The sequence below is a fragment of the Lepidochelys kempii genome, chromosome 1, assembly GCF_965140265.1.
Source record: "Lepidochelys kempii isolate rLepKem1 chromosome 1, rLepKem1.hap2, whole genome shotgun sequence".
Lineage (NCBI taxonomy): Eukaryota > Metazoa > Chordata > Testudines > Cheloniidae > Lepidochelys > Lepidochelys kempii.
Genome location: NC_133256.1, coordinates 241,404,958 through 241,432,107, shown reverse-complemented (window position 1 = coordinate 241,432,107; position 27,150 = coordinate 241,404,958). Strand labels below are relative to the sequence as shown.

The window sequence follows — 27,150 nt, the reverse complement described above, 5'->3', positions numbered from 1 at the left end:
ATGCCAGTCTTTGTAGGACTATCCTGGAGTGACTATTCATGTAGGACTCCTAATACCGCCTCCAAGGAAACAGAAACATTCTTGTTAGTCACTCTGAGTGGAATCCATGCAGACAATTGACAAACAACACATGGTTCCTTGAGCTACAGTAACAGTGGTTTTTCAAGATGTGTTGTCCATGCAGATTACACAACCCACACTGCCTCCCTGCTACTTCATTCTCACACCTATAGGATTCTGTACTGAAGAAGAAACTGAAGGGCAGTTGGGCTCACTCCACCCTTTTTGCCCTTTGGTGGGAGCAATGAGGGCCCCTAAAATGTAAATATGGCCTCAATGGACACCACTGGCACAAAATAATCCAATCTCATGTGCCAAGGGTGGAATCTATGTGGCCAGCACGTCTCGAAAAACCACAGTTACTGTAGGGACTGTTGAGTAACTATTCTTTCCCTTGGGGTCTGTTATGGTTCAGTATCAACAACTGACACTGTGTATCAAAGTATGGAGTGACATGAAAGGATCCCACTCTATTTCAATGTCATGAGAAACATCTAGCGCCAGCAGGATGCCAGTCCCTTAAATGTTGAAGATCCTCTAGACCAACACTTTTCTAACAATGTGCTTCTCAGATCTTTGCAACACCAAGTCAAAACTCTCTTTCTTATCAGAATTCATTACTGAGGAAGCGAGCACCAACCTTCCAATCACCAGGCTGAAATGTTGGTGCAGGTTAGGAGCTTCTCACTGTAATCCCTGCACCAGACTTAGACTTTCAAAGTGAATGTGCTGATTTTTCAGTACTGCACTCTGTTGTATGAACCTCAAGTGTCTTCTCCAACAGATGAACTTTGAGGTGGCTCTCCTTCTTCTTTCTAGTGTGAGGGGTGAAAATGATGCAGACCAAGCATCAATATGGATTTTGTCCTTTATTGAGGCATTTAAAAGCAATGCTCATGGTCACCATTGTCACACCGCACAATGCAGAGAGACTACAACTAGTCTTTTTACTGGCAACAGCCACAACATGAATGGTAAATGAAGAGAGACCACTAGGCCTGAACCATGTAACAGACCTTAAGAAAGGGGTCAGGGCCAATGGAGTCTGACCCCAAACAAACCTGCAATAGTTCCTCCTAACAATTAAGAGTGCAAACTTAACTGAAAGCTAAGGCTACCCTAACAAGCTCAAAGGAGAATAGACTGAAGAAAGCATTGGGGATACCACAGTGTTTCAACTTGCTGCTCCTGCAGTGTTCAGGAAGAACTCAGGGCAGTTAGGATTGGTCTTCTTTCTGTCATCTGCTCAATGCACAGCATCAAGGAGTGTGTGCATGGCTCAAATAGGCACTATTAGCCAAAATTTTCTGAGTTTGTGCACCTGGGTACAGGTATCCCAAATATGGGGACACACATGAGCAACTACCCAAAGAGTGTCTCAGGACCTGGATGCTGGTCACAAGGAGGTATTTTGCAGGAAGTTCCATAGGTGAAGTGGGGGATGCATAAGTTGAGATGTTTGTTGCAGGTAGCAGTTGCGTGTGGCCATGACAGTTGGCTCAGGGCCTAAGTTCCCCCTAAGCTGAGCAGCCGCCTATTAAGCGCCGCGCAAGTGCTCAGGGCTGCGGCAGGGAAAGATGCCTCTCCCCCAGCCCAGAGCTGCTGCAGTGGGGAGAGGTGCCTCTCCCTTCCATCCCAGGTGCTGCTGCGGGGAGAGAGAGAGAGAGAGAGCTGGGGAGAGTCCTCTCTCCGTGCTGTAGCCCCAGGGCAGCCCAGAACCCACACCCACAGCCGGAGCCCTCATCCCCCACCGCCCCAAGCCCCTCATCCTTGGCCCCACCCCAGAGCCTGCACTCCCAGTTCTCACGCCCCCGCACTCCAACCTTCTGCCCCAGCCCTGAGCCGCTGCCCCCCTCCACTCCGAACCCCTTGGCCCCGCCACATGGATTTTGTTGTGTGTCACACATCACCTCCATACTGGTGCACATAACAAAATTAATTCTGCACACACATAGGAAAAACTAGAGCTGCTAGCATTAAGCAGGTGGAAGAGTCCAGATGGAATGGTTTGGCTCAGTCATCCCCACTTAGCTGAATAAACTCATTTTCAGTAACTCAGAAGTGCCATTACATAAAGCTGAGCTACTGAACATAAACAGAGTTTTCTTTACATGCAGGACAGATACTGAAACACAGGTGTTTCACCATTATTCCATTTTGCTTTCTCCTAACTGTCAAGGAGCCTGTAGGCTCCAAAATTTCATCTGCATCTTTTACAGGGTCTGTCATTTTAAAGGCATGTTTCCTGTTGTTTCAGCTGAACAGTTTACAGGAAAGATGGTTTCTCAAACAGGGACCACATTCTGCCACTTTACAGACCCTCAGTATGAAGCAACAGGAACATAAATTCTCAAAGCCTGGAAAAAGATACTCACCAACATTCTGCTGAGTGACCGAATGAGCCCAGCCATTGTAGCCAAACATCTCATTGGCCAGACTGATGACCCTGTGACCCTCAATATAACAAACCTGAAAAGAGGAAGAGTGAATTTTAAAAGGTCCTTTACAGTCATAGCTGTACTGCACTAAGAAACACTGTTCATTTCAAGAAACATTTGACTGCCTGTGTGCAAACAATGAAAAAAAGAACTTTTCCCTGCCAAGCCCAATCTCCAGAAGAAGATGGCACAACTGAGAGAGGTAGATTTAGCGAACACAAGAGAAAGGGGAAAAAAAACCCAAATAATTTACTCACAATACATAGCATTTATATAGTGATTTACATGTTCAAAGTACTGAACAATTAATTATTACTGCCCAACATCCTATGAAGTAGGTAAATATTATTTCCATTTAAAAGATGAAGAAACTGAAGGAGGAAGTTAAGTGACTTGCCAAAGGTGTCAAGAAATCAGTGGCTGAGCTAGGGACAGTTTCTTATAGTGAAGAATTCTCTGTCTTCCACTGCCTACCCACAAAGTTTCTGCATACACACTTGTTTGTACCTTCTGTCCTCCACCAGCCTGCCGGCTGCTGATGTACTCCGGACCCAGCCTCTGACGCAGGGCATTCTGGATGGCCAGGTATTCAGCTGCCGTATACTGGTACTTTAATAGAAACATAGAGTCAGACAGCTTTAGTTTCTTCACTCTATTAGCTCCCCTGCACCTGTCTCATCCTATTTTTCTTTATTGCAGTCTTCCAGGAAAAGATGAGTATTCAACTCTCATGCTTCAGGATGTAAAGGATAGTCAAAGGGCTCAGGAAGGAATTTACCTTGCTCCATGGGGTAGGTGTATTATGCTGGGGTGATACTGCTTGCTCTTACAAGGAACTAGAATAGATGGATCAATGATCTGTGTTAAATTCTATACAACTGTTTTCCAATTCTCCCAAGCAGCAAACATCCCAATTACAAAGTGATAGAACTCAGCCAAGCACACCAGTTTGAAAGAGTACCCTTGCTCCCATCCCTATGAAATCCTACAGCAGTTGTAACATGTGCAAAGTCCAGTCCAGGCTGCAGGGGCATGAAGCATAGCGGGAATCTCTATCAGCACCACTCATATTAGTCAGAAGATCAACTAGGTGTCACTACTTATTGCACTGGAAGAAATGTTAGTTATCATCTATACACACTCTGCAAAAGATACAGATAGCATTAAGTATGTGTTCAGGAATGTGGAGTGAGTGTTCCTGTTCTGCAGGTGTGTGTGAGGAAAATTCCAGCTCCAGTCTGAAGAGTAGCGTAGATGTCTCTCTCTACTCAACAGCACCACACTTCCACCTAACTAAGGAAGGGAGCTGGTCTTCTCCAAAGGGAATCTTGACTAATCCTCAATCTTGCTGCTCTATTCATCTGCAAAACAGAACTCAGAGTGGAATTTTAAGGGACCCTCAGAGCTGTGCTAATCCCCATCCTGCCAGGTAATATAATTCAAGCAAACAGCATGAAATTTAAACAAAAAAATTCTAATATACAATCATGAGGTTTTAACATTTAGATTTCAATGTATTGTTCCATTTAACTTTTTTTAGGAATAACTGTCCATTTCTTTTTCTGGCAGTTACACAGAAATATACAACGTCAGGCAAAAGGGAAAGAGAGCATTGTGTACATATATATACAGACATCATATTCATTAGCTAACTGAAGAAATAATGACATGCATAGGAGAATTCACCATGCAAGGCCAAAGACAAACTCTGTCTATTGGTTTCTTCCAATGGCTGAATGAAAACAGCCACCTTCTCTCCACCAATAGAGGAGAATGCATGTTTTTATAAGCAAGTCTGGGGCATGTCATCCACTATTAAGATAAATTCAGTCTGTGATGGGGTGTACCTACCCTGCATTGGTTCAGAAAGGGTTAACCACACGCTGTGGGCTGAGGAAGCCACACCTCCATGCCCCTACTGGGCATGCTTCAGATGAACCAGAGTATAAAAGGGAGTAGTATAAAAGGGACCAGTTGCGATGGATGGGCCTGGGTTCCCCTACCCCAGCTGCCCCGCTGGGACGAACTGCACTGCTGACTGTAGCCATTGGGCCATACTGCCCTGAGCTACAGGCCTGCTAGATAGACCCAGGCTAATAGGCCAAACTGCCCTGAACAATAGGACAGCCTTGTGGACTCTGGCCACTGGGCCGCACTGAAGGGCGGGCTGCATTGACTCTGACCACTGGGCCATGCTGCACACAGTGCGTGTGACTAAGATGGGGCCCAGTGACGACCCTGAGACCTTTGTGACATTCAAACAGGTCGCCAGCCACAGTGGCCACCAGTACAGTGGGCTACCCTCCTGGCACTGTACTTAACTGGCCCACCCCAAATCGCCTACCAGAACTTATACCCCCATCAGGCACTGCGATACAACAAAGTGAAGGCAGCCACCCTGGACCAGGCTGGTGTCAGTCCTGAGATGTACTGCCAACGACTCTACTGCAAATAGTCCCTGCCCAGGGCCAGGCCGCAGCCCAGCAACTCTGGGACTACCGCTGGTGGTAACTGGAATCAGAGAAATGGACCAGAATCCAAGTGGTGGAGATGGTGGCACTGGAGCAGTTTACCCAGATCCTACCCGCTGGGGGAAGGAATGGGTGCAATGGCACTGTCCGGCAACCCTTGCTGAACTTGTCTTCTTATTGGAAGACTTCGTGACCGCTGAGGGTCAGAGCAGCAAGCCTGTAGAGCAGGGAGCCCAGGAAACTGGGGTCATCCAGCCAAGTGGGGACCACAAAAGGCCAATGTAAGAACCTCTGCTGCCAACCCAGGCCACCAGCAACTATGACAAACCCTGACACAAGGTGACTGAGTGACCTTCCCGGGACAGACTAGTCTGAGGAGTCGCCATATTATCACCATCCTAGGTCAGAAGGCACGAAATAACCACCGACCACTCCTTAAGAGGATGGCAAGAGCCATCCAAAAAGAACTGCAAACTAAGCTGTCCCTAAGGGTAGTAGAGGAATCTCAGAGAGAGTGGCGGAACCCGATAGTACTGGTCCCAAAGCTTGTTAGTGCCATCAGATTTTGTATCGATTTCAGGAAAGTTAATGCTATTTCCTGGACTGACACCTACCCAAAGCTTCAGGTAGATGAGCTCCTCGTGTGGCTGGGTAGTGCTTAGTTCATCTCAACATCACATCTAACTAAGGGGTACTGGCGAATACCCCTGACACTGGCCTCCTGTGAGAAGGCTGCCTTCCCTACCCTGTTTGGCTTATACCAATTTATCATGATGCCGTTTGGGCAGCATGGAGCCGCAGCCACTTTTCAGTGACCAATGAAACAAATATTACAGCCACACAACCAAGATCTGGAAGCCAGTTGGGTTAAGGCTCCAGCAGACCCCCAGCTGACCACCGCTGCCGACAGAGGAGAGACAACAGAGGCCACAAGACTACCAGACTTGGAAGGAAGCGTAGGAAGCAACCCAGGGATCAGGACTAAGGTACTGGGTGACCAAGACTGATTGTGGAAGCACTGTTTCCTAGTCCTGGGTTGGGACCCAGTGGAGCAGGGTGGGCCTGGGTCCCCCTACGCTGGCTGCCCTACCAGTGGGGCAGCTGATGCCCAGAGGGGCGAACCGTGCAGCAGAATGCCTGCCCCACTGACCTTAGCCATTGGGCCATGTTGCTCTGAGCTACAGGGCTGCTAGAAAGACTCGGGCCATGAGGTCGAGCAGCCCTGAACAAAAGGACAGCCTTGGGGACTCTGGCCATTGGGCTACATTATCCTAGGGGCCAGAGCAGCTGTGGTGACATGGGAGGCCAAGCTACTTGGGCTGCTAAAATCTCTGCTTTGATCTCCCCACAACCCAGTGCCCCATAATGGGGTATACCTACTCCACGACACAGTCCAGTTCATCAGAGAAAGAAAAACATTCGTCCTGTCCTTTAAAAAATAATTCAAGGCCCTTTCTCCAAGTAATTCAGATAAAAGCTAGTAGTGTTGGAGAGACAGCTCTGCCACTAGCAGGGGAAAATGTAATGAGGATGAAGATTATCATGGTGAGGATGACAGGTATGTTATGCATTAAAAACAATTAAGTGATTTGTGATATTTCCTGAAGTGCAAGAGGAAGACTTCCAGCTCTGTTCTAGATGAAGAGAGACTGACCTGCCCAAAGCACACAGCAGAGCTGCCACTGTTGGAACCAATCTTGCTGGTGTGGCTTCCATTGTTTGTCCCCTGACTTTCAGACATTCCTAAAGACAAAGGAAAGAAAACAAATCAAAAACACTGAATCATCGTCATTGGCAAAAACAAAACCCAAAAAACACCTGAATAGAAAGCAACAGATACAATAGTCTCACTGAAGACTTTTAGGATTGTAGTCTAGAAGAGACTTAGTACGTAGTCCATCCCACTATAAGCATGCAGTAAAAAATCCCTTCATACAGGATGCATGAGATATTATATCAATATTTTACTTTGAATTCTAATGAGCAACCGCAGTTACAACAGAAATTCATTTTGTGATTAATTCATTTTTTGCTTCCCAAAAGCAAATCTAACAGATCCCAGCAACATAACCACTTTTCTTAAACATAATCTACAGTGTTATAACTTTGTTAACTTCTGGTAGAGATGGGCCTTTGCTACTTTTTCCCCCATCCATACCCTCAACCTGTTTTATCTCCCCCATTCATTGTTCCCCTCAGGGCTTTTTCCACGTGGAAGTTATGGTGTGAATTTAAAACACAATATTTATTCTGCACTAACTCTCCATGTGGACACTGCAATTGCACTGAGAATCCCTTTGTCTGGTTTATCTTAGGGCCTGTCTACGCTACAAAATTAAGTTGACTTTATCTAATTCAACCAAATTAGATAAGTTGATTGTGCATGGCCACACCATGCTCATTGTCTCAATGGAGTGCATCCTCACTAGCAGTGCCTGCATCAGTGCACAAAGCAGTGCATTGTGGTTAGCTATCCCAAAGTGCAACTTGCTGCAGTGTGTTTTGGGAAGTTTGTGCAATGCCTCATGGGACCAAAACATTGTCGCAGGAGAGAATGGGAACATTGCGTCAGCATCCCATGATGCACTGGGCTCCCTCCCTCATATCAATGGCAAACAACCCAGTGGTTTTCGTGCCTTAAAATTGCCACGCATATGCCATAACCCCAGAACCATGGAGCCTGCTCGGTGTGAGCAACTCAAACACCTTGCGCCTTCTCCTGCAGAATTTCCAGAGCTGAAGTAGGGTCCGCCGTGCAGAACATAGCTATGTTCTGCTATCAGCCCTGTTGCAAGCCATTGAAAGAAACAATTCACAGTTGCTGCTGGCAGTCACAGACCAGCTGCACTCTATTGAGCGCCATTTCTGGTCCCATGAAACAGGCACTGACTGGTGGGACTGCATTGTTTTGCAGGTATGGGATGACGAATAGAGGCTGCAGAACTTTCGAATGCAGAAGGCCACCTTCCAGGAACTTTGTGCAGAGCTTTCCCCTTACCTGCAGTTCAGCAACACAAAAATGAGAGCTGCTCTGACAGTGGAGAGTTAGTGGGGATTGCGATTTGGATGCATGCAACGCCGGACAGTTACCGGTTAGTGGGGAATCAGTTTGGAGTAGGTAAATTAACCATGGAAGCTACTGTGCTCCAAGCGTACAGGGCCATTAATCGACTTCTGCTATGAAGGGTAGTGAGTCTGGGAAATGTGCAGGACATAGTGGATGGTTTTGCTGCAATGGGGTTCCTTAATTGCGATGGGGTGATAGATGGCACACATATCACCATCTTGGCACTAGAACACCTTGCCAAGGAGTACATAAACCAAAAGGGATACTTTTCTAAGTGTTGCAAGCGCTGGTGGATCACAAGTGCTGTTTCACCAATGTCAGCGTAGGATGGTCGGGGAAGGTTCATGACGACTGCATCTTTAGGAACTTGGGTCTGTTCAAAAAGCTGCAATCTGGGATTTTCTTTCCAGACCACAAAATGTACATTGAAGATGTTGAGAAGCCTACAGTTATCCTGGGGAGCCCAGCCTAGCCCTTGCTCCCATGGCTTATGAAGCCATGCACTGGCCATCTGGACAGTAGTAAGGAACGGTTGAACTATAGGCTCAGCAAATGCAGAATGGTGGTTGAATGTGCCTTTGGTCATTTAAAAGGGCGCTGGAGAAGTTTACTAACAAAGTTGGACCTTAGTGAAGACAACATCCCCATGGTTATAGCTGTCTGCTGTGTGCTCCATAATATCTATGGGGAAAAAGAGGGGGAAAATTTTCTGCAGGGATGGGCACTTGAGACAGATGGCATGGCACCCATTTTTGAGCCACCAGACACCAAGGCAATAAGAAGAGCCCAGCAAGGGGTGCTGCGAGGCTTTGAAAAGCTGTTTCAATAATGAGTCACAGTAATGTGAGCTGCTCGTCTACATTGTGCTTTCCCAAACCTTCACCTGGCTTGTATCACTGTCCCTGTAAAGCCAACCCCCTGCCCAAGCCCACTGCTTCTACTCAATAAAGAACATTTATTTCTCGAATCCATTTACTTTATTTAACAAACATAAGTAAAGAGGGAGAACAGAAAAAAAAGGTAACCTTGGGGAAAAGGGGTTGTAAAGTTGGAATGGTAGAAACATTTTCAGCTGTGTAATACAACACCACATTCCAGATCATCAAAGGTCTGTGAATGGGCACCTTCTGTGAGATCAGTCTCTTGAGGGTAAAAGAGGTGGAAAGGAAGGAGATGCTGCAAGACCCGGTCCTTATGCTGCTATGCTGTGTACTGCAACGATGCCAGCAGAATTAATTCAGAAGTTGCGTGGGAAAGTGCCCTACCATGGTGGAAGAAATAAGACTGCCCTGCCCAGAAACCTTCTGCAAAGGATCGCAGAGTACCTCCATGAAAGTTTCCTAAAGATATCCAAGGAGGATTCCTGGGCTATCCCAGTCCACATAAACAGTCTTTTCTGGGGGCCACCCTTTGCATAGCTGGAGCGGCCTCTTGTAAGCAGAGAACATCACCACCTCGCTTTTTCTTCACAGTAAACATGCAATAGCATCAAATGTGTGGGCCTGCTAAAGTTTAACTGGACTTTGATTGTATACTCACCAGAGGTGCCTTCCCTGGCATCATGGTCAGCCACAGTGATGTTCTGCAACCCACAGGGCTTTAGGGTTAAAAATATTTCCTGGCTCTTGGGGAGAATGGATCCATCGCTCGCCTGTCTCCCATTTTCCTCCTCCTCCTCCACCATATAATCCTCCTTGTTGTCCCTAGACTCTTACACCTGTGAGGTGTTGTCATAAATATAAAGGGAAGGGTAAACCCCTTTAAAATCCCTCCTGGCCAGAGGAAAACTCCTCTCACCTGTAAAGGGTTAAGAAGCCAAAGGTAACCTCACTGGCACCTGACCAAAATGACCAATGAGGAGACAAGATACTTTCAAAAGCTGGGAGGAGGGAGAGAAACAAAGGGTCTGTCTATATGCTGTTTTTGCCGGGGATAGACCAGGAATGGAGTCTTAGAACTTTTAGTAAGTAATCTAGCTAGGTATGTGTTAGATTATGATTTCTTTAAATGGCTGAGAAAAGAATTGTGCTGAATAGAATAACTATTTCTGTCTGTGTATCTTTTTTGTAACTTAAGGTTTTGCCTAGAGGGATTCTCTATGTTTTGAATCTAATTACCTTGTAAGGCATCTACCATCCTGATTTTACAGAAGGGATTTCTTTACTTTTATTTACTCCTATTTCTATTAAAAGTCTTCTTGTAAGAAAACTGAATGCTTTTTCATTGTTCTCAGATCCAAGGGTTTGGGTCTGTGGTCACCTATGCAAATAGGTGAGGCTCTTTATGCAACATTTCCCAGGAAAGGGGGGGGGGGTGCAAGTGTTGGGAGGATTGTTCATTGTTCTTAAGATCCAAGGGTCTGGGTCTGTAGTCACCTAGGCAAATTGGTGAGGCTTTTTACCAAACCTTGTCCAGGAAGTGGGGTGCAAGGTTTTGGGAAGTATTTGGGGGGAAAAACGTTTCCAAACAGCTCTTCCCCAGTAACCAGTATTTGTTTGGTGGTGGTAGCGGCCAATCCAAGGACAAAGGGTGGAATATTTTGTACCTTGGGGAAGTTTTGACCTAAGCTGGTGAAGATAAGCTTAGGAGGTTTTCATGCAGGTCCCCACATCTGTACCCTAGCGTTCAGAGTGGGGGAGGAACCTTGACAGGTGTCCACGTTGCTTGTGGGGGTGCTGAGAGAATCACATGCAGCTCATTGAAGAACTGGCATGTGTGGAGCTCAGCACCAGAACAACTGTTCGCCTCCTTTGCCTTCTGGTACGCTTGGCGAAGTTATTTTATTTTCAGACAGAACTGCTGCGTGTCCCCCCCCATTCCACGAGCGATCTTTGCACAGATGTTAGCTTTTCTTCTGATGGATCGGAGCTCTGCTTGCACAGACTCTTCTCCCCACACAGCAATGAGATCCACCACCTCCTGTGCAGAACAAGCAGAAGCACATTTGGGGCGTGTAGTCTCTATGATCAGCTGTACTGAAGCTGGCATGCTCCCAATGCTGATCAAACAGGAAATGGAAAATCAAAAATTCCCAGGGTTTTAGCAGGGGAAGGGCTGTTTCCTGTGTACCTGGCTGCAGTGCAGCGGAATTGAAAATGATCTCCAGAGTGGTCACAGATGAGCTTTGTGGAACACCACCTGGAGGCCAATTAAGTTGAATTACACGACACTATATCTGAACTATCTCACAGCTGACCCATGAAAATTGAATTAAGGGCTACGCCTCTTGCAAAGGTGGACTACAGAAGTCGACAATAGAGGCAATTTAGGTCAGCATAAAGGACCCGGTAGTGTAGACACATACATTAACAGGTCGACTTAAAGCGGCTTCCTTCGACCTAATTTTTTAGCATATACCAGGCCTTAGTCTACTTTAGAGAGGATTAAGCTAAGCCACAAAAAAAGCACTCTGAGGGCATGTCTACACAGAGCAGCAATCAGCACTACAGGAATGTGATTTCTAAAGCAGAATGTGTTGCACACTAATTGGTCTGGGTGGGCTCTGCTGGTGCACACTAAAAGTCCCTTAGTGCACACTACTAGTCCGCTTTAGAAATCACATCCCCATAGTGTGCATTGCTGCACCACATAGACAAGCCCAAAGTCTTTGTTTCCAATTCTTTTGCCTTACTCATTGACTTCAACTGCTTTTCAAGCTCTTGACACATTTCAACCAAGAGATAGCCACATTTTTTTGTGGTGGGTGAAGTGACTCTTTCTATTCCAGCAGAATAGAAACCAGTTTGCACTTCATATATGTAGTTCCCTTGGTCTTCACTCATAAACAGGATTATTACACATGGGCTACCTTGAATACATCATCAGCTATTCTTAGTAGCAGCAGTTCTTTCTTTAGGAGGTCTCTTCACTTGTTGGAACAGGTGTGGCTACCCTAAGAAGTCCCATTTATAATCACCTTTCTTTGTAAGACTATTTGAATATTCTATATTTTATCAGCTTCTATCTTGACTAGCCATCACATCAGTAATATTCAGCACTTAATCCGCTATTAAGAGTAACTCCCTTTTGTTTACATTAGACTGAAAATATTAAGCTTATTTTATCCTTTTACAAAACCTAATGATTTTAAAAAATTCACTGAAATAGTTATTTTACTTCAACAGCCCCCTGCAGTCAGGATAGATAAAAATAAATCATTTTAAAAAGTCATTTTTATGTTTTAAAAGTAAACCTGGTTAAAATTAAATTTGACAACCTATGGTATGGCCTAAACTTATTATATTACAGTAATTTAAATTAAATACAAAAAAAAGTACATATTTGGTGCAAAATTTTTAAAGAAAGTTAGACAACTGAATTGGTGGAAATCACTGGTTAAGCACCTGGAACATAAGTTTGTTGAGGTGCTAAACCAGCTTTTGACAGCAGTATCCTCTTGTGCAGATGTTGACAGAGTATCTTCTTTTCAATTTATTCTACTAGTTCAATTCTAAATTAAGAAACCAACTGAAACTTGAAAAGGCAGGAAAGCCTGTTTTCCTCTTCAAATTTATGAATATAAATTAAGTGCGAGAGGACGAGATCTACTAGTTCTAAAAATCTTGAAGAGCCATAGGCCATATCTACAGTTACAGCAGCACATAGGATACAGGCACTACACATGTAGCTACATGCTGCAGTGAAAGGCAAGCTGCATCCACACTTGTCAGTTGTGTGTAGCTACATGCTGCAGTGGGGAAAGGCTCTTGCAGGAGGGAACCGCTAGAGCCTTTCACTGCAGTCTCAGCCATTCCCTGCTCCTGGAGCCTTTCACTGTGGCGGGATACTACACTGCTAAAAATAAGTGTAGAGGTCAGAAGCACTACTTAGGTCTGTAGAGAACCTATATAGGGTATATACCTTGGGGGTTCAGGAGCATAGCGCATGCTTATCTACTTGCTCAAGCCATCCCTCCTCATCTACACTACTTATTATTCCTGTGGTAGCTGATCATAAAGTGTCTGTACTCTATCCACCACTATAAGTGTAGATATAACTACAGTGACTAGAAATCAGTACATTTCACTGAGTACAGATAAAACTTCCTTTGCTCAATAAATCTGTTAGTTTTAAATGCAAAAGATGTTTTGATAAATTTTTTCCTTATGTTTCTAGCACATTTCAGGCTGTTTTATTTAATTAAATAAATACATAAAATAAAATGCAATTTTTGTGCATTTCATTGAATTTCCACCCAAATATAAATGGACACAAAAAATTAATCATCTACTAAATAAATAAATCATTCACTATTTTCCAAAATAAAGGTAAAATTTAAGAGTCTTCATAAATATATATATAAAGCTGTATAACTGCTCAAATAAGTGTAGAAATATACTGTATCCTGCAGGTTAGCAAAAGGAAGCAAAATTTAGTGTAAAGATTATATTTAGTTTAAATTAACATTTTAATGGCTACCAACATTTCTCTAGGAAAATAACTAAAGTTCAAATGCAAGCATGATTAAAAATGTTTATATCAAGGTTTCCTCTTGCTCACTTAAATAACAATTAAAATCACCGATTTAAATCATTTTGACTGAAATCAATCCATTCTGACCGAAGTACTGGAAATCCAATCTCAACAGCATCATGCTATTGCATATGAATCTGAGACCAGAAAACAAAGAGAGACAAAAATCTTGTTTCACTGCCCAAAATGAGAAATACAAAATGGTAAGAAATAAAACCTTTTTGATATACCTGAATGCAGTTTATTAACTCAGGTGAAGGTATTTAAAAAGATTATTCCCCATTTTGCCAATCTCCTTTAAACCTTCTCCCTTAATTACTGCCAATAATCATATAATATTTTGGAATTTTGTCTCTTCTTTTTATCACCCTAAGCTGCAACTGACCCAGAGGCCTGAGTTTCAGTCTTCATAAGGATTCCTGGCTTTATCAATTTTGCCTGCTGCCATACTGCTCCAGGCTGTGATGTAATCATATTTCATAAATGATTCAGGGCTGTGAAACCTTTCGAACGCCTAAGTACTACACTCTTCCTACTGTGTTAGCACTGAACAAATAGCCAGCATGGTATTCTATGCTGTTGGATGTGCAGGCTTTTGGCTGAGACAGAAAACAGATACAAAAGGACAGGGTGGATTTGATTTTGCACGCATACCTGTCTTACCCACAGGTAGAGGAACTTCATTACAATATTCCCAAACTGGGTCTCTTTTACAGCCTGAGGTTGTTATAGGTTTTCCCTTCTAGTGAGAGAATGGTATGGTAGATCTCAAATCAATGAAGGCTACACTCAGAAAGACCCCAAGACTTCTGGAATATGCTGCTCAAACAGTTTCACTTTTGTTTCTACTGCCTGTCCCTCCCTTCTCACATTTCTCTCCAGACTTCTTCTCCTTGTCCAAATCTATTCCGCCCCCAACAATCTTCTATTCATTGAACTTTTTGAAACTTTGCACTTTTAGAAAGAGGTAAGGGATTGACTCAGTGTAGACAAATTTGCAGAGGGACAACAAGTTGAGGTCTGTTATTTCTCACCTCTACATATTATTTATTTAAAACCAATTTTTGCTGTTAACAAGCATGTTATCTCTGGAGACCCAAACCCACAGTCTGAGAACTGCAAAACTAAGCATTTCTGATGATATCTTCTAGACTGAGCACTGAGTCCCACTGGGTAGATAAAGATTAACCTAAATAATCTATACAGAAGCCCGTGGAACTCCTTAAGATTGGGTCCCTAAACCATGAACTATTGGAACTCATTTGCAAAACTTTTCTTAAACATTCCATGAATATATTGTCTCATACTATAGAATTAGAATTTATAATCCCTATTCCATGATATCTTTGAGCTATAATGTATTCTAATTAAAATGATCTTTAGATAGGTGTTCTTCCTCAAAAAGCATTTTATAAAAAAAAAATGATTTAAATTAAAAAACTGATTTTCAAAAATCATTGACTTTTATCCACCCTGCAAAACGATAGCATGGAAGAACTGGAGAGATACATATGTAAGCTCCTGGGGGCAGGGACCATCTCTTCATTATTCTGTGTTTGTACAATACCAAACACAGTGGGGCCCTTATCTATCACTGAGGCTCCTAAATAGTACAACATACAAATAATAGACATTACAGGGAGCTCCTCAGTCATTCATGGTTAAAAAGGAACTATCTGAAATGTTTAAAAAAGCTCATTGTGTTTAACAGCCATTAGGAGCCTGGCTCACTCTGTGCTCTACTTCTGCCATGTGAGGGTCCAACATTCTTCAGATGCTGAGGGAGTTCTGTTGGACTCACAGCAAGGCGCTAAAACCTAAGAGTGAGAATTAAGACAGACTATATTCAGAGAAGGGGCATTAGCTGTGGGTTCTTCAGCAAATACCAAATTGGGTAATTATACTGGGTCTATCTTAAATTCCACTTGCTGTTTTGGTTGGATACAGTTATTCTTCACTTCCCGTCCAAAACCAATGGATAGTTTTGATATACAATTTTAACAACTGCCATATTTCAATCCAGAGCAGAACACATTTCTGTAATAGATGAAGAGATTTTTCTATTTATAATATATGGTTTTCGAAAAGTCATTTTGAGATCTATTTGGTCGGAAGGGGAGATTACATATACTGTATACCTAAAAGGTCATCATCATGATATCAAACTCCTATGACGTTAAAAGGCTTTTCTTTTATTTAAGCAGAATACCTTGTTACAACAGCAGGAGAGCATTTAACAAATCATGCTGATCAGCAGCAGCAGGAGTAAAAGTTTGAACAGTAACAGGTGTTTCATGTTCATGATCTAGGCAAACAAAAGGATATACTATAGTTGCAAAGCCCCTAGATAGGCATGTTTTTACTGTTGAGGTGAATGTAGCATGTGTAAACAACTTAAACCTCTCGCTAGTTTGCCCAGAGTTTCCACGAATAGTAAGTGAAGACACTTTTTAGCAAAATGATTTTTTTAAATTGAAAGCAGTATTATGTCCTTTGACCTTCTATATGACATATACCAGTGTAGGTAGTCTGAATTGCAAGGAAAGATACACCATAAAAACAAGTTCTGAGTAGGTTATGGGAGTCAGATCTTGCGTAGAATGAGAGGAAACTCAAAGTCCCATTCAAAAAGGTTAAATTATTCAATCACCGACAGTTAACAAACTGATCCAAATTCCAGCAGCCAAAAATCCTGACTATGCTACCAGTGCACATATATAATCTGGTTTGTATCCAAATGTAATTCTGACACTATCTTAGAAGCAGGTGCCAAAATCTTATAAGTGTGAAAGATGGTGTTGGTTTAGTCCACGGGTTGGCATCCTTTTTCAGAAGTGGTGTGCCGAGTCTTCATTTTTTCACTCTAATTTAAGGTTTTGCATGCCACTAATACATTTTAATGTTTTTAGAAGATCTCTTTCGATAAGTCTATAATATATAACTAAACTATTGTTGTATGTAAAGTAAATAAGGTTTTAAAAATGTTTAAGAAGCTTCATTTAAAATTAAATTAAAATGCAGAGCCCCCAGACCAGTGGGCAGGACCCAGGCAGTGTGAGTGCCACTGAAAATCAGCTCGCATGCAATAGATTGCCTACCCCTGGTTTAGTCTCTAACTCTGTTCTCATAGACAGCTCGCTTCCTCTCTGTGAGCCACATTCCAATTCCTGTGGACACAGTAATCTGGTTTGGAAAACCAGTTTCACTACTGCAGCAGTGTTTTCTGAACCCAATGGATTGCAATACAGATGAAGTTCCACATTTTAGCACAGTTAGCTCAGAAGCATTTGAGAGTAACAAGTCTATACTTTTGAAATACCTGCTCTCTAACATTTTTCAAAGAGAGGGAAGTTTTATGAAAATGGGATCTATTAGAGACTCCTGGGGGTGCTGCAGTACCCCCTGGCTTGAAGTGGTTTCCATCATATACAGGGTTTAGAGTTTGGTTCAATGGCTCTCAGCACCCCCACTATACAAATTGTTTCAGCACCACTATCTATTAATATCCCATCTGAAAATCAAATTTATTAGATGGGTGAAACAAGGCTTCCACTCCCAACGCAATTACAGGCCTCAATAGGATTTTTTCCAAAGTATCTTAGTCAGCTGAAACATTTTGAGAATTAGACACTGACAGCAATCATTGCAGTACACAAAGGTCTCTAATGTATGACACTGTGTGGGGGCAGGTACGTTGCCTAACTCACTTGAGTAGCGTTCAGAAAGCTGCTTTTTCCAGCGGTCACATCAACCATGTGAATCTAACCTACATGCCTATGCCTGTTTATTGTATTCCTCCACCTGATATCTGGACATCTAGGATCTACGAGTTGTCTCCTTTTGAGAATATAATTTCTATTATTTACAAATAATTCTCTTCAAATTTGCCCTGTAATGGTCCCAGGCAGTTTTTTATCCTGACCTGAGCCGGCATGAAATTCCACAACCAAGTAGCCCATCTAGGTTCTTCTATAGTGCCTATTACTGTAGTACCTTAACACCCCATAAGCTTTTTAAAAATATAATTCCCCTTCTTTATTCAATGTGTCAGAGTAATCTGCTTGTAAGTTGTTGTTTTTAAAAATAAAGTAATTGTTTTGAGAAGGCCAAATCAAAGAAATTAATTTTGGAAAGAGTTCTGAAAGTGGTGAGGTGAACATGGTGGTTATTATCTCTTGTGGTAATGAGTTCCACAGTTTTTAATCCAGCTGTTGAGAAAGTTCTCTCTGTGGTTCACAAGTTTCCCTGTAATGGTTATCAATTTCACTGTTCCAACTGAACACAGCTGTTGTGGGAAGTGATAGTCCAAGGGCCATACATTCACTATATATACACATGGCCTAAAACAAATTTTCATGCAATTTGTATTTCACAATACTCTATTTTCTTCCTCCCCAGCATGCTACCCATACTTTCTTCAGTATGCGATAAAAAGTTTCCTTCAGAGTGAGGCTATGGTTTGCTGAGTGAAAATCTCTTACATTCTTTCAATAACAATCATTCCATAGATCCCACCCAGAGCAAGCTAGTCAAATATGTGAGCTCAAAGAGGTACTTAGTTGGCTGGTACTGGAGACAATTCAGTGCATTCTGTTCTAAAATTCCTATTTAACCCACTTTTCTTATTTTTAGATAATCTACAATTATATAGGGTATTTCCTTCTACAGTATTTCCTTCCCACAGCATTTTACAGATAAACCAATATATAAACTATACAGAGATAGCTGCATTTCAGTGGTGGATAGAGCAATCTCTGAAGTGGAACATTGCACGTGTTTTTAACAGGGCACAAAAATACTGCATAACCATTTAGGACAAACTGGGAATGACAGTATTGAACTGAAATTGCAGTGGAATTTAGATCGTGTATGTAAACTTTATAGGGGATTTTTTTTATTACATGGTTTACCTGACACAAGTAACCTTTCAATTTGGTCACATCATCACAGTTTAAGTTTCACATTTGTAAAATGATGTAGAAGAAAATGACTTGTCCTGGAGAGCAGACCGTTATTGCGCACACACTCGGTGTTTAAACATCTCATGAAAAATCTCAGAATAACTTTAATTTACATACCTCCTTTCTTTCAGAAGAATACCAAAGTGCTTTATAAACGCAGACTGAGATAGCAGTTTTACACAAACCAATTCAGTCACCTCTAGCTGTGTAACAGAACATAGCAACTCTGGATGATTGTTTGGGACTGGCAGTGAAGAATACAATATTCATGTGTAAGTGTCGTGGCAATTTAGTTTGGTAGAATTTAAATACCAGAATAGAAATTAATCCAGAAGTGTATCTGACATCCCTGCTTTCATAATATTAAAAGTAATATGAGGTCATTCAAGCCACAGGGACTTAAAAATGTAGTTGTTATATCAGGTACAAAGATAACATTTCAAGCAGCAGGACAGTAAACCCTAAATGAAACTGGGGTAATAGTTCAGTAGTGACTACGCATCTCACTCTTTTGAGACTTAAATGCGCTTCTGTTCCACTCTAGCTTGTTGTTGTCTTTATTTTCTGAAAATTATTTAAGTTAACAAATGTAGTCTTTAAACTTGAGGCTGTTAAAATACTTTAGTCCTGTACAAGACAGAGTACCCATTTCCTTCAGATTACTTTTCTCCCTGGGTTCCTGCTGACATGTATGGAAGCACATGTTGCAGGCTGCCATTCATGCACTGCTTTTCCTATTTTCTACAAGAGGAGAAGAGGCATGCTGTCTCAGGGTAAGTCTACACTTAAAACACTGCTTTGGCGCAACTGCCACTGCTATAGCACTTTAACAGAGACACTGTAAGTCGCCGGAAGAAAGCTCTTCCATCAGCTTAATTAATCCACCTCCTTAAGAGGCGGTAGTTATGTTGGCAGGAAAAGCGCTGTCTACACGGGGGGGCGGGGGGAGAGAATACGTGTTAGGTCAGTACAACTACAGCACTCAGGAGTATGGCTTTTTCATACCCCTGAGCGATGCAGTTATACCAATTGACAGGTTGCAGAGTAGCAGCCGTGTTAGTCTGTAGTCGCAAAAAGAAAAGGAGTACTTGTGGTACCTTAGAGACTAACCAATTTATTTGAGCATAAGCTTTTGTGAGCTACAGCTCACTTCATCGGATGCATTCAGTGGATAATACAGTGGAGAAATTTATATACATAGAGAACATGAAACAATGGGTGTTACCATACACACTGTAACAAGAGGGTGATCACTTAAGGTGGGTAGCGGATAGAATACCCCAGGTCGGGGTTCCAGGGGTGTGTCTGTGCGGATTTGTTCTTGTGCTTTTTCAGGGAGTTTCTTGAGCAAATGGTGTAGTTCCTTTTGGTAACCCTCAGTGGGATCAGAGGGTAATGACTTGTAGAAAGTGGTGTTGGAGAGCTGCCTAGCAGCCTCTTGTTCATATTCTGACCTATTCATGATGACGACAGCACCTCCTTGGTCAGCCTTTTTGATTATGATGTCAGAGTTGTTTCTGAGGCTGTGGATGGCATTATGTTCTGCACGGCTGAGGTTATGGGGCAAGTGATGCTGCTTTTCCACAATTTCAGCCCGTTCACATTGGTGGAAGCACTCTATGTAGAACTCTGTTGTTTCGACCTTCAGGAGGAGTCCACCCAGAATCCTTCTTTTTGTAGTCTTGGTAGGAAGGTCTCTGTGGGTTAGTACGTTGTTCAGGGGTGTGTTGGAAATATTCTTTGAGTCGGACACGTTGAAAATAGGATTCTAGGTCACCACAGAACTGTATCATGTTCATGGAGGTGGAGGGGCAGCAGGAGAGGCCCCGAGATAGGGCAGATTCTTCTGCTGGGCTAAGAGTATAGTTGGATAGATTAACAATATTGCTGGGTGGGTTAAGGGAACCACTGTTGTGGCCCTTGAGGCATGTAATAGAGAGTTTAGTGTCCTTTTTCTTTTGTAGAGAAGCCAAGTGTGTGTTGTAAATGGCTTGTCTAGTTTTTGTAAAATCCAGCCACGAGGAAGTTTGTGTGGAAGGTTGGTATTTTATCGCTTCCTCAGCTCTTGTCCCCTAATGCCCCTACTCTACTTGCGCTACAGTGATAACATCTACATCATCTGGATCCATGGAAAAGAAGCCCTTGAGGAATTCCACCAGGATTTCAACAATTTCCATCCCACCATCAACCTCAGCCTGGACCAGTCCACACAAGAGATCCACTTCCTGGACACTATGGTGCTAATAAGCGATGGTCACAAACACCACCGTATACCGGAAACCTACTGACCGCTATTCCTACCTACATGCCTCCAGCTTTCATCCAGACCACACCACATGATCCATCGTCTACAGCCAAGCTCCACGATACAACAGCATTTGCTCCAACCCCTCAGACAGAGACAAACACCTACAAGATCTCTATCAAGCATTCTTACAACTACAATACCCACCAGCTGAAGTGAAGAAACAGATTGACAGAGCCAGAAGAGTACCCAGAAGTCACCTACTATAGGACAGGCCCAACAAAGAAAATAACAGAACGCCACTAGCTGCCACCTTCAGCCCCCAACTAAAACCTCTCCAACGCATCATCGAGGATCTACAACCTATCCTGAAGGACGACCCATCACTCTCACAGATCTTGGGACACAGGCCAGTCCTTGCTTACAGACAGCCCCCAAACCTGAAGCAAATACTCACCAGCAACCACACACCACATAACAGAACCACTAACCCAGGAACCTATCCTTCCAATAAAGCCCGTTGCCAACTGTATCCACATATCTATTCAGGGCACACCATCATAGGGCCTAATCACATCAGCCACACTATCAGAGGCTTGTTCACCTGCACATCTGCCAATGTGATATATGCCATCATGTGCCAGCAATGCCCCTCTGCCATGTACATTGGTCAAACTGGACAGTCTCTATGTAAAAGAATAAATGGACACAAATCAGACGTCAAGAATTATAACATTCACAAACCAGTCGGAGAACACTTCAATCTCTTTGGTCACTCGATTACAGACCTAAAAGTGCCAATTCTTCAACAAAAAAAACTTCAAAAACAGATTCCAACGAGACACTGCTGAATTGGAATTAATTTGCAAACTGGATATAATTAACTTAGGCTTGAATAGAGACTGGGAGTGGAGGAGTCATTACACAAAGTAAACTATTTCCCCATGGTTATTCCCCCCCTCCATAGTTCCTCAGACGTTCTTGTCAACTGCTGGAAATGGCCCACCTTGATTATCACTACAAAAGGTTCTCCCCTTCCTCCCCCCCTCCCGCTGGTAATAGCTCATCTTAAGTGATCACTCTCCTTACAGTGTGTATGGTAACACCCATTGTTTCATGTTCTCTATGTATATAAATCTCCCCACTGTATTTTCCACTGAATGCATCCGATGAAGTGAGCTGTAGCTCACGAAAGCTTACGCTCAAATAAATTGGTTAGTCTCTAAGGTGCCACAAGTACTCCTTTTCTTTTTGTGAATACAGACTAACACAGCTGTTACTCTGAAACCTATGATCAGAAAAACACTAACCAATGCAGAGGTCTAGATCAGCCCATAGAGCCTGTAACAGTATCTCTGAAAGGTGTGAATTGCTCTATACCGCTCAGATGTTCAGGGATAGTAATTTAAATGCCCACAGTGTCAGTCATTTCATCCGCCTTGTAAGAAAGGAGCAGGAGGATCCTATGTCTACACCAGCTACCGCAACACCCCACGTCGGGGTCACGAGGGGACTGGCCTTGGGAGACGCCCCCGCTCCTTCTGCTCTCCCAGTCGAGGATCACGTTGATCTGAACGACCTCAGGCGAAGGCGTCTCATGTTGACAGCTCGTCGGGGGACGACGACGGCGCTTAACCCTGTGGGCAGAGACACCGCCCCCCCCCCCATCACCACGCCCCCGCCCTTCCCCTCCAACTCCTCCCGAGCCTCTGCTCCCCCGCCTCTCCCACCCCGTGCGGGCGGGGAGGTGTCTCGTGGCCGCCCCCCGCCCCGGAGCGCGCGGAAAGTCGTTGCCGTGCCCGATGCGACATTAGCGCCCTTTCACCAACGAGGCCCCGCGTGCTCAGCCGAGAGCCGGCTTTGGAGTGGGGGCGGCGGCGGCGGCGTCCGCATCCGCATCCCCCCGGCGCGATGCGGCAGGGCGCTGCCCCAGAGGGTCTACCAGCCAGTCACCGGGGGGGGGGAAGGGAGTGGGGGCGGGAACGGCGCTTGTGCACCCACCGGGAGGCCACCTGCACGACACGACACGACACGACACGACACGACCTCCCGCGCGGCTGGTCCCCCCAATACCTGTGCGGGGGGGGGGGGGGGCGGGACTCCGCTCCTTCCTGCAGCAGCGCCTCTACCTTATGGACAACGTAGTGACGGCAAGCAGAAAAAGACAAACTTCCCGCCCACACCAGAGGCGCCAGGGGCGACGCTGAGCTCGTGACGGCGTTTTGGCAGCCACTTCGGCGCGCGCGCTAAGGGTCCAGGAGCAGCGGCCCCAGGGCGCAGCAGCTTCCTCGTCTTCCCCAGCTCGCGCGGCGCCGGCAGCGCTCCAGCGGGCGAGGCCCGCGCAGGGGCAGAGCTTCGGCGCACAGCGTAGGGGGCGGGAGCTTGGCGTGTCGCGCGGCGGCGGCGGCGGCAGGAGGGCGGGGTTCGCAGGCTCGCGCCGGAGGCGGGGCCGAGTGTCTCGAGCCGGGGCCGCGGGAGGGAGCCGAGCGTGAGGGAGAAGCGGGCGGGGAGGAGCCGAGTTTCAGTCTGGCTGGTGTCGCGGCCCCCTCGCTCCCCCTCCGTGGCTGACAGGCGGCAGCCGGAGCCCCCCCGGGCGGGCAGCAGGTGAGAGAGGGGCCCCCGCGACCCGAGGGGAGCCTGGGCCAGGGCCTGCGGGGAGCGGGAGCCGCCGGCTGCGGCTGAGGGGTAGGATGCGGCCGGGGATGCGAGGCTGAAGCTGAGGGGCGGCCTGGTACTGTAGGATCCGCCGCCAGCTCAGGTGGGTCTCGCCCCGGCAGTGGCCGAGACCCCTCCCTTTCCAGCCCCGCGCGCTCGGGCGGCCTGTCTGCAGGCTAGGGGAGCCGGGGGCGCTGGGGTGGGGCCGGGGGTGGCTGGCAGGGAGCGGACTCTGCCTGGCCCCTTCTCTTCCTTGGTGCCGGGGGAGGCGCGGGGCCTGGGGCCGTCCTGCCGGCGCCTCGCACCCCCTGTAGCTCCTCGCACCCGTGTCTGGCTAGGGCGTTGTGTTTCTTCTGCCCTCGGGCACCTCTTCCCCCTGCGGGACAGCCCGGAGAAAGGAAACGGCAGGGATCGCATCGTAGCAACCTGCCTCTATTTCCTCCCGACGGAGACACAAGGGGGGTCTGTGTCTTCTCTGGTGACATTGCTCAGGGCTTGTGGGTGTAATAAATATATCTTGACTCTTTGATTTTTGTGACCATCACAGTAGCCCCCCCCCTCCGAATTTTGTATTCCAGTTATCCAACCCCAGTATTTGGATCTGCATTTGCTGTAAAAAAATTATTCTTAAATGGGGCAATAATATCTATTATATATCAGAGGGATAGCCCTTTTAGTCTGTATCCACAAAAACAACAAGGAGTCCCATGGACCTCTAATGACTAACAGATTTATTTGGGTGTAAGCTTTTGTGGGTAAAAAACCTACTTTGGATGCATGGAGTGAAAATTTCAGGTACAGGCATAAATATATATTGGTACATGAAGAGAATGGAGTTACCTTACAAGTGGATTAGCAGTGTTGAAGGTCAATTCAGTCAGGGTAGATGTGATCCAATCCTAATAATTGATGTGGAGGTGTCAATACCAAGAGAGGGAAAATTGTTTTATAGTGAGCCAGCCAATCCCAGTCCCTATTCAAACCCAAATTGATGGTGTTAAATTTGCAAATTAATTGTAGCTCTGCAGTTTCTCTTTGATGTCTGTGTTTGAAGTTTTTTTGTTGAAGAATGGCTACTTTTAAATGTGTTATTGAATGTCATGTTATATATGGTATGAATGTCAGATATGTTGTTTGGCTTGAGGTATTTTTATCCAAATGCTGCAGAATCTAAAGTGTCATTACAAACTAATGAGTTTTTAATCTGTGGTGGCTGTAAATTAACCTTCCAAATGAAAAGTGAGTGTAAACTGATAGAGTGCTATGTTCCTGGGTCTGCAGACATCTTGAAACAATAGCTCTGGGAAAATGTGAATTTGCCTGCTCCCCATATCACTCTAACTAGGGTATTAAATCTAAAGCCTAATTATGAAACTACATGTTGTCATCAGCAAATTTTATCATGGATCATTTAATCATAGCCAATGGGGAATGGTGTGGGAGTAAAGCTGATGTTGTTAGGGAAAATTTGGGAGTGGCTTTAAGATAGCGTGTGTAGAGATAGAAAAAGAAAGCAGAGAGACCCACAAAAGACAAAGTGGTAGAGAAACAAAGTAAGGAGGATGGTGAAATAAGAGAAGAAGGAGACGTACCAGTGCTGGTAAAGGTAAGAATATGTTTGTCATATTCTGTCCTTGATTATTTTGCAGACCTCCCTTCGACGTCTGTGGTTGAATAATGGAAATGCATAGTTGTACACTTGTGCCCTGGCCAGCTCCAAAGAATGAATTTGACACCCCATAATGGTATTATCGCTTTGTCATTTAGCTCAGTACTGACTAGAGTTAGATGAGACTGTGGTTTAAAAAACCAAACAAACTAGCACCTTGACTATACTAATATGGCTAGGGCAGTAGTATAATAGTGAACATTAGAAATAAATATAAATATATTGCAGTGAACATGGCCATTAATAGCTAATCTATGATCACTTGTAGTGAGGGACCTATTTGAAACTCAGCACACTGATAGTAATGGCACAGCCCAAAATCTTGGGATAGAGCATAGTTCTTGAATGCTACCAGAGTGGATAAAAATCAATGAATTTAAAAAAAAAATCAGATTTTATTTAAATCAGATTTTTTGATAAAAAGTTTTTTCCTCAAAAAGCATATCTTAAAGATAGATACATTATAGCTCAAAGATATCTCATCGTGGAATAGGGATTATAAATTCTAATTCTATAGTATGAGACAATATATTCATGGAATGTTTAAGAAAAGATTTGTAAATGAGTTCCAAAAGCTCATGGATTAGGGACCCAATCTTATGGGGTTCCAGGGGCTTCTGTATAGATTATTTAGGTTAATCTTTCTCTCTACCCAATGGGACTCAGTGCTCAGTCTAGAAGATGAGCTCAGTGGTTTGAGCATTGCCCTGCTAAACTCAGGGTTGAGAGTTCAATCCTTGAGGGGGCCATTTAGGGTTCTGGGGCAGAAACTGGGGATTGGTCTTGCTTTGTGCAGGGAGTTGGACTAGATGACCTCCTGAGGTCCCTTTCAACCCTGATATTCTATGATCATTTGTTTCTCTCTTTATGGAAACCTTACAATACCATCAAAGATGCTTAGTTTTGCAGTTCTCAAACTGTGGATTTGTGTCTCCAGAAGTAACATACTTGTTAACAGCAAAAATGTTTTTAAATAAATATGTAGAGGTGAGAAATAACAGACCTCAACTCTGTTGTCCCTCTGCAAATTTGTGTACACACAGTCAATCTCTTACCTCTCTCTAAAAGTGCAAAGTTTCAAAAAGTTCAATGTTTGTTGGGTGCAGAATAGATCTGGACAAGGAGAAGAAGTCTGGAGATAAATGTGAGAAGTGAGGGACATATCCTTGTTTTGTTAAAATATTATATGTTTTCTGTTGAAGAAAACATGCAGAATACTTAACCTTGTTGTTTTAGTTAAATAAAACAATTTAAAAGTCTGTCTGGTGATGTTTTCCTCCTAATACAGCTTAGCAAGAAAGTCCTCTAAATATTAATGATTAACCTGTTGAATTGGAGATGGTTCACTTCCCAATGACTTCATAAATATCTGCTTCAGTTACCTTTGATAAATAAAATAACCAAACAATCGTTCATTTTCTGATATAGATGTAAATCTAATCTGAAAAGTTTTCAAAATAAATCAGTGTTTAAAAATGTATAGTGTGTACCTTCTAAAAATGAAACCTACATCTATCTCTGAGTTGTGAAGAATGTGTATTAAGGTTATAACAACCAACAAGAATGCACTTTTATGTAGAAAACCATGATTAAATCGAGTCTTCCTGACTAGTGATTTAAATCAAATCCACCCTGAATGCTATTTAATATGGTTGGATCTTTTCCATGTTGGCTGGCCAAAGTTTATTAAAACAAATTTAACTGGAACCAAGGCAGAATATAGACGTTAATAAGAGGCCCTGTTTATATTACAGGAGAAGTGTTATCCAGGAATGCTTTAAAATCTTTTCTAGATGAGAACTAGCACTGTTTCTCTGGCCATGTTATAAACGTTTATTAGGCCCTTATTTCATCAATAACTGGTTAGTGGCATGACTGGCTAAATGTTTACTAACTTGTGAATTTAATCATGGGCTACCCCTCAACTGGCCTCATCTGGCACGCAGTTGTTAGCCCAACACCACAACTAATAGTTTGCCTCAGATTTTAATAAGGGTAATGAGGAATTTAGAAGTAGTATCAGTGTGGCTAATTGGAATGAGGATATGGAGATAGAAATTACCATGTCTGAGGTGGAAGGCAAATGCAAACAGCTTGGGACCAAATCAGGGG

The 27,150-nt window shown here is 43.9% G+C and overlaps 2 protein-coding genes across 27 annotated transcripts in view; one reads left to right on the top strand and one right to left on the bottom strand.

The window, feature by feature from the left end:
• RAD52 (RAD52 homolog, DNA repair protein) overlaps positions 1 to 23,075 on the bottom strand; it is a 48,188-nt gene extending 25,113 nt beyond the window's left edge. For 5 of the 12 annotated variants that reach the window (XM_073320672.1, XM_073320630.1, XM_073320688.1 and 2 more), the window contains exons 1-4: positions 22,788 to 23,075; positions 6,624 to 6,712; positions 3,006 to 3,107; positions 2,436 to 2,529 (exon numbers count right to left, since the gene is read on the bottom strand). In XM_073320672.1, the coding sequence (XP_073176773.1) occupies positions 2,436 to 2,529; positions 3,006 to 3,107; positions 6,624 to 6,710 (283 nt within the window). In that variant the 5' untranslated portion in view covers positions 6,711 to 6,712; positions 22,788 to 23,075. Of the gene's footprint in view, positions 1 to 2,435; positions 2,530 to 3,005; positions 3,860 to 6,623; positions 6,713 to 10,581; positions 11,516 to 22,715 lie in introns of those variants that run through there. The other 7 variants (XM_073320650.1, XM_073320727.1, XM_073320640.1 and 4 more) reach the window with 6 other exon arrangements.
• A 64-nt stretch (positions 23,076 to 23,139) lies between these two features.
• Positions 23,140 to 27,150, top strand: part of ERC1 (ELKS/RAB6-interacting/CAST family member 1) — a 546,952-nt gene continuing 542,941 nt past the window's right edge. For 6 of the 15 annotated variants that reach the window (XM_073320595.1, XM_073320483.1, XM_073320517.1 and 3 more), the window contains exon 1: positions 23,140 to 23,318. The gene's annotated coding sequence lies outside the window, so the exon portion shown is untranslated. The remainder of the gene's footprint in view (positions 23,319 to 27,150) is intronic. The other 9 variants (XR_012155892.1, XR_012155894.1, XM_073320544.1 and 6 more) reach the window with 3 other exon arrangements.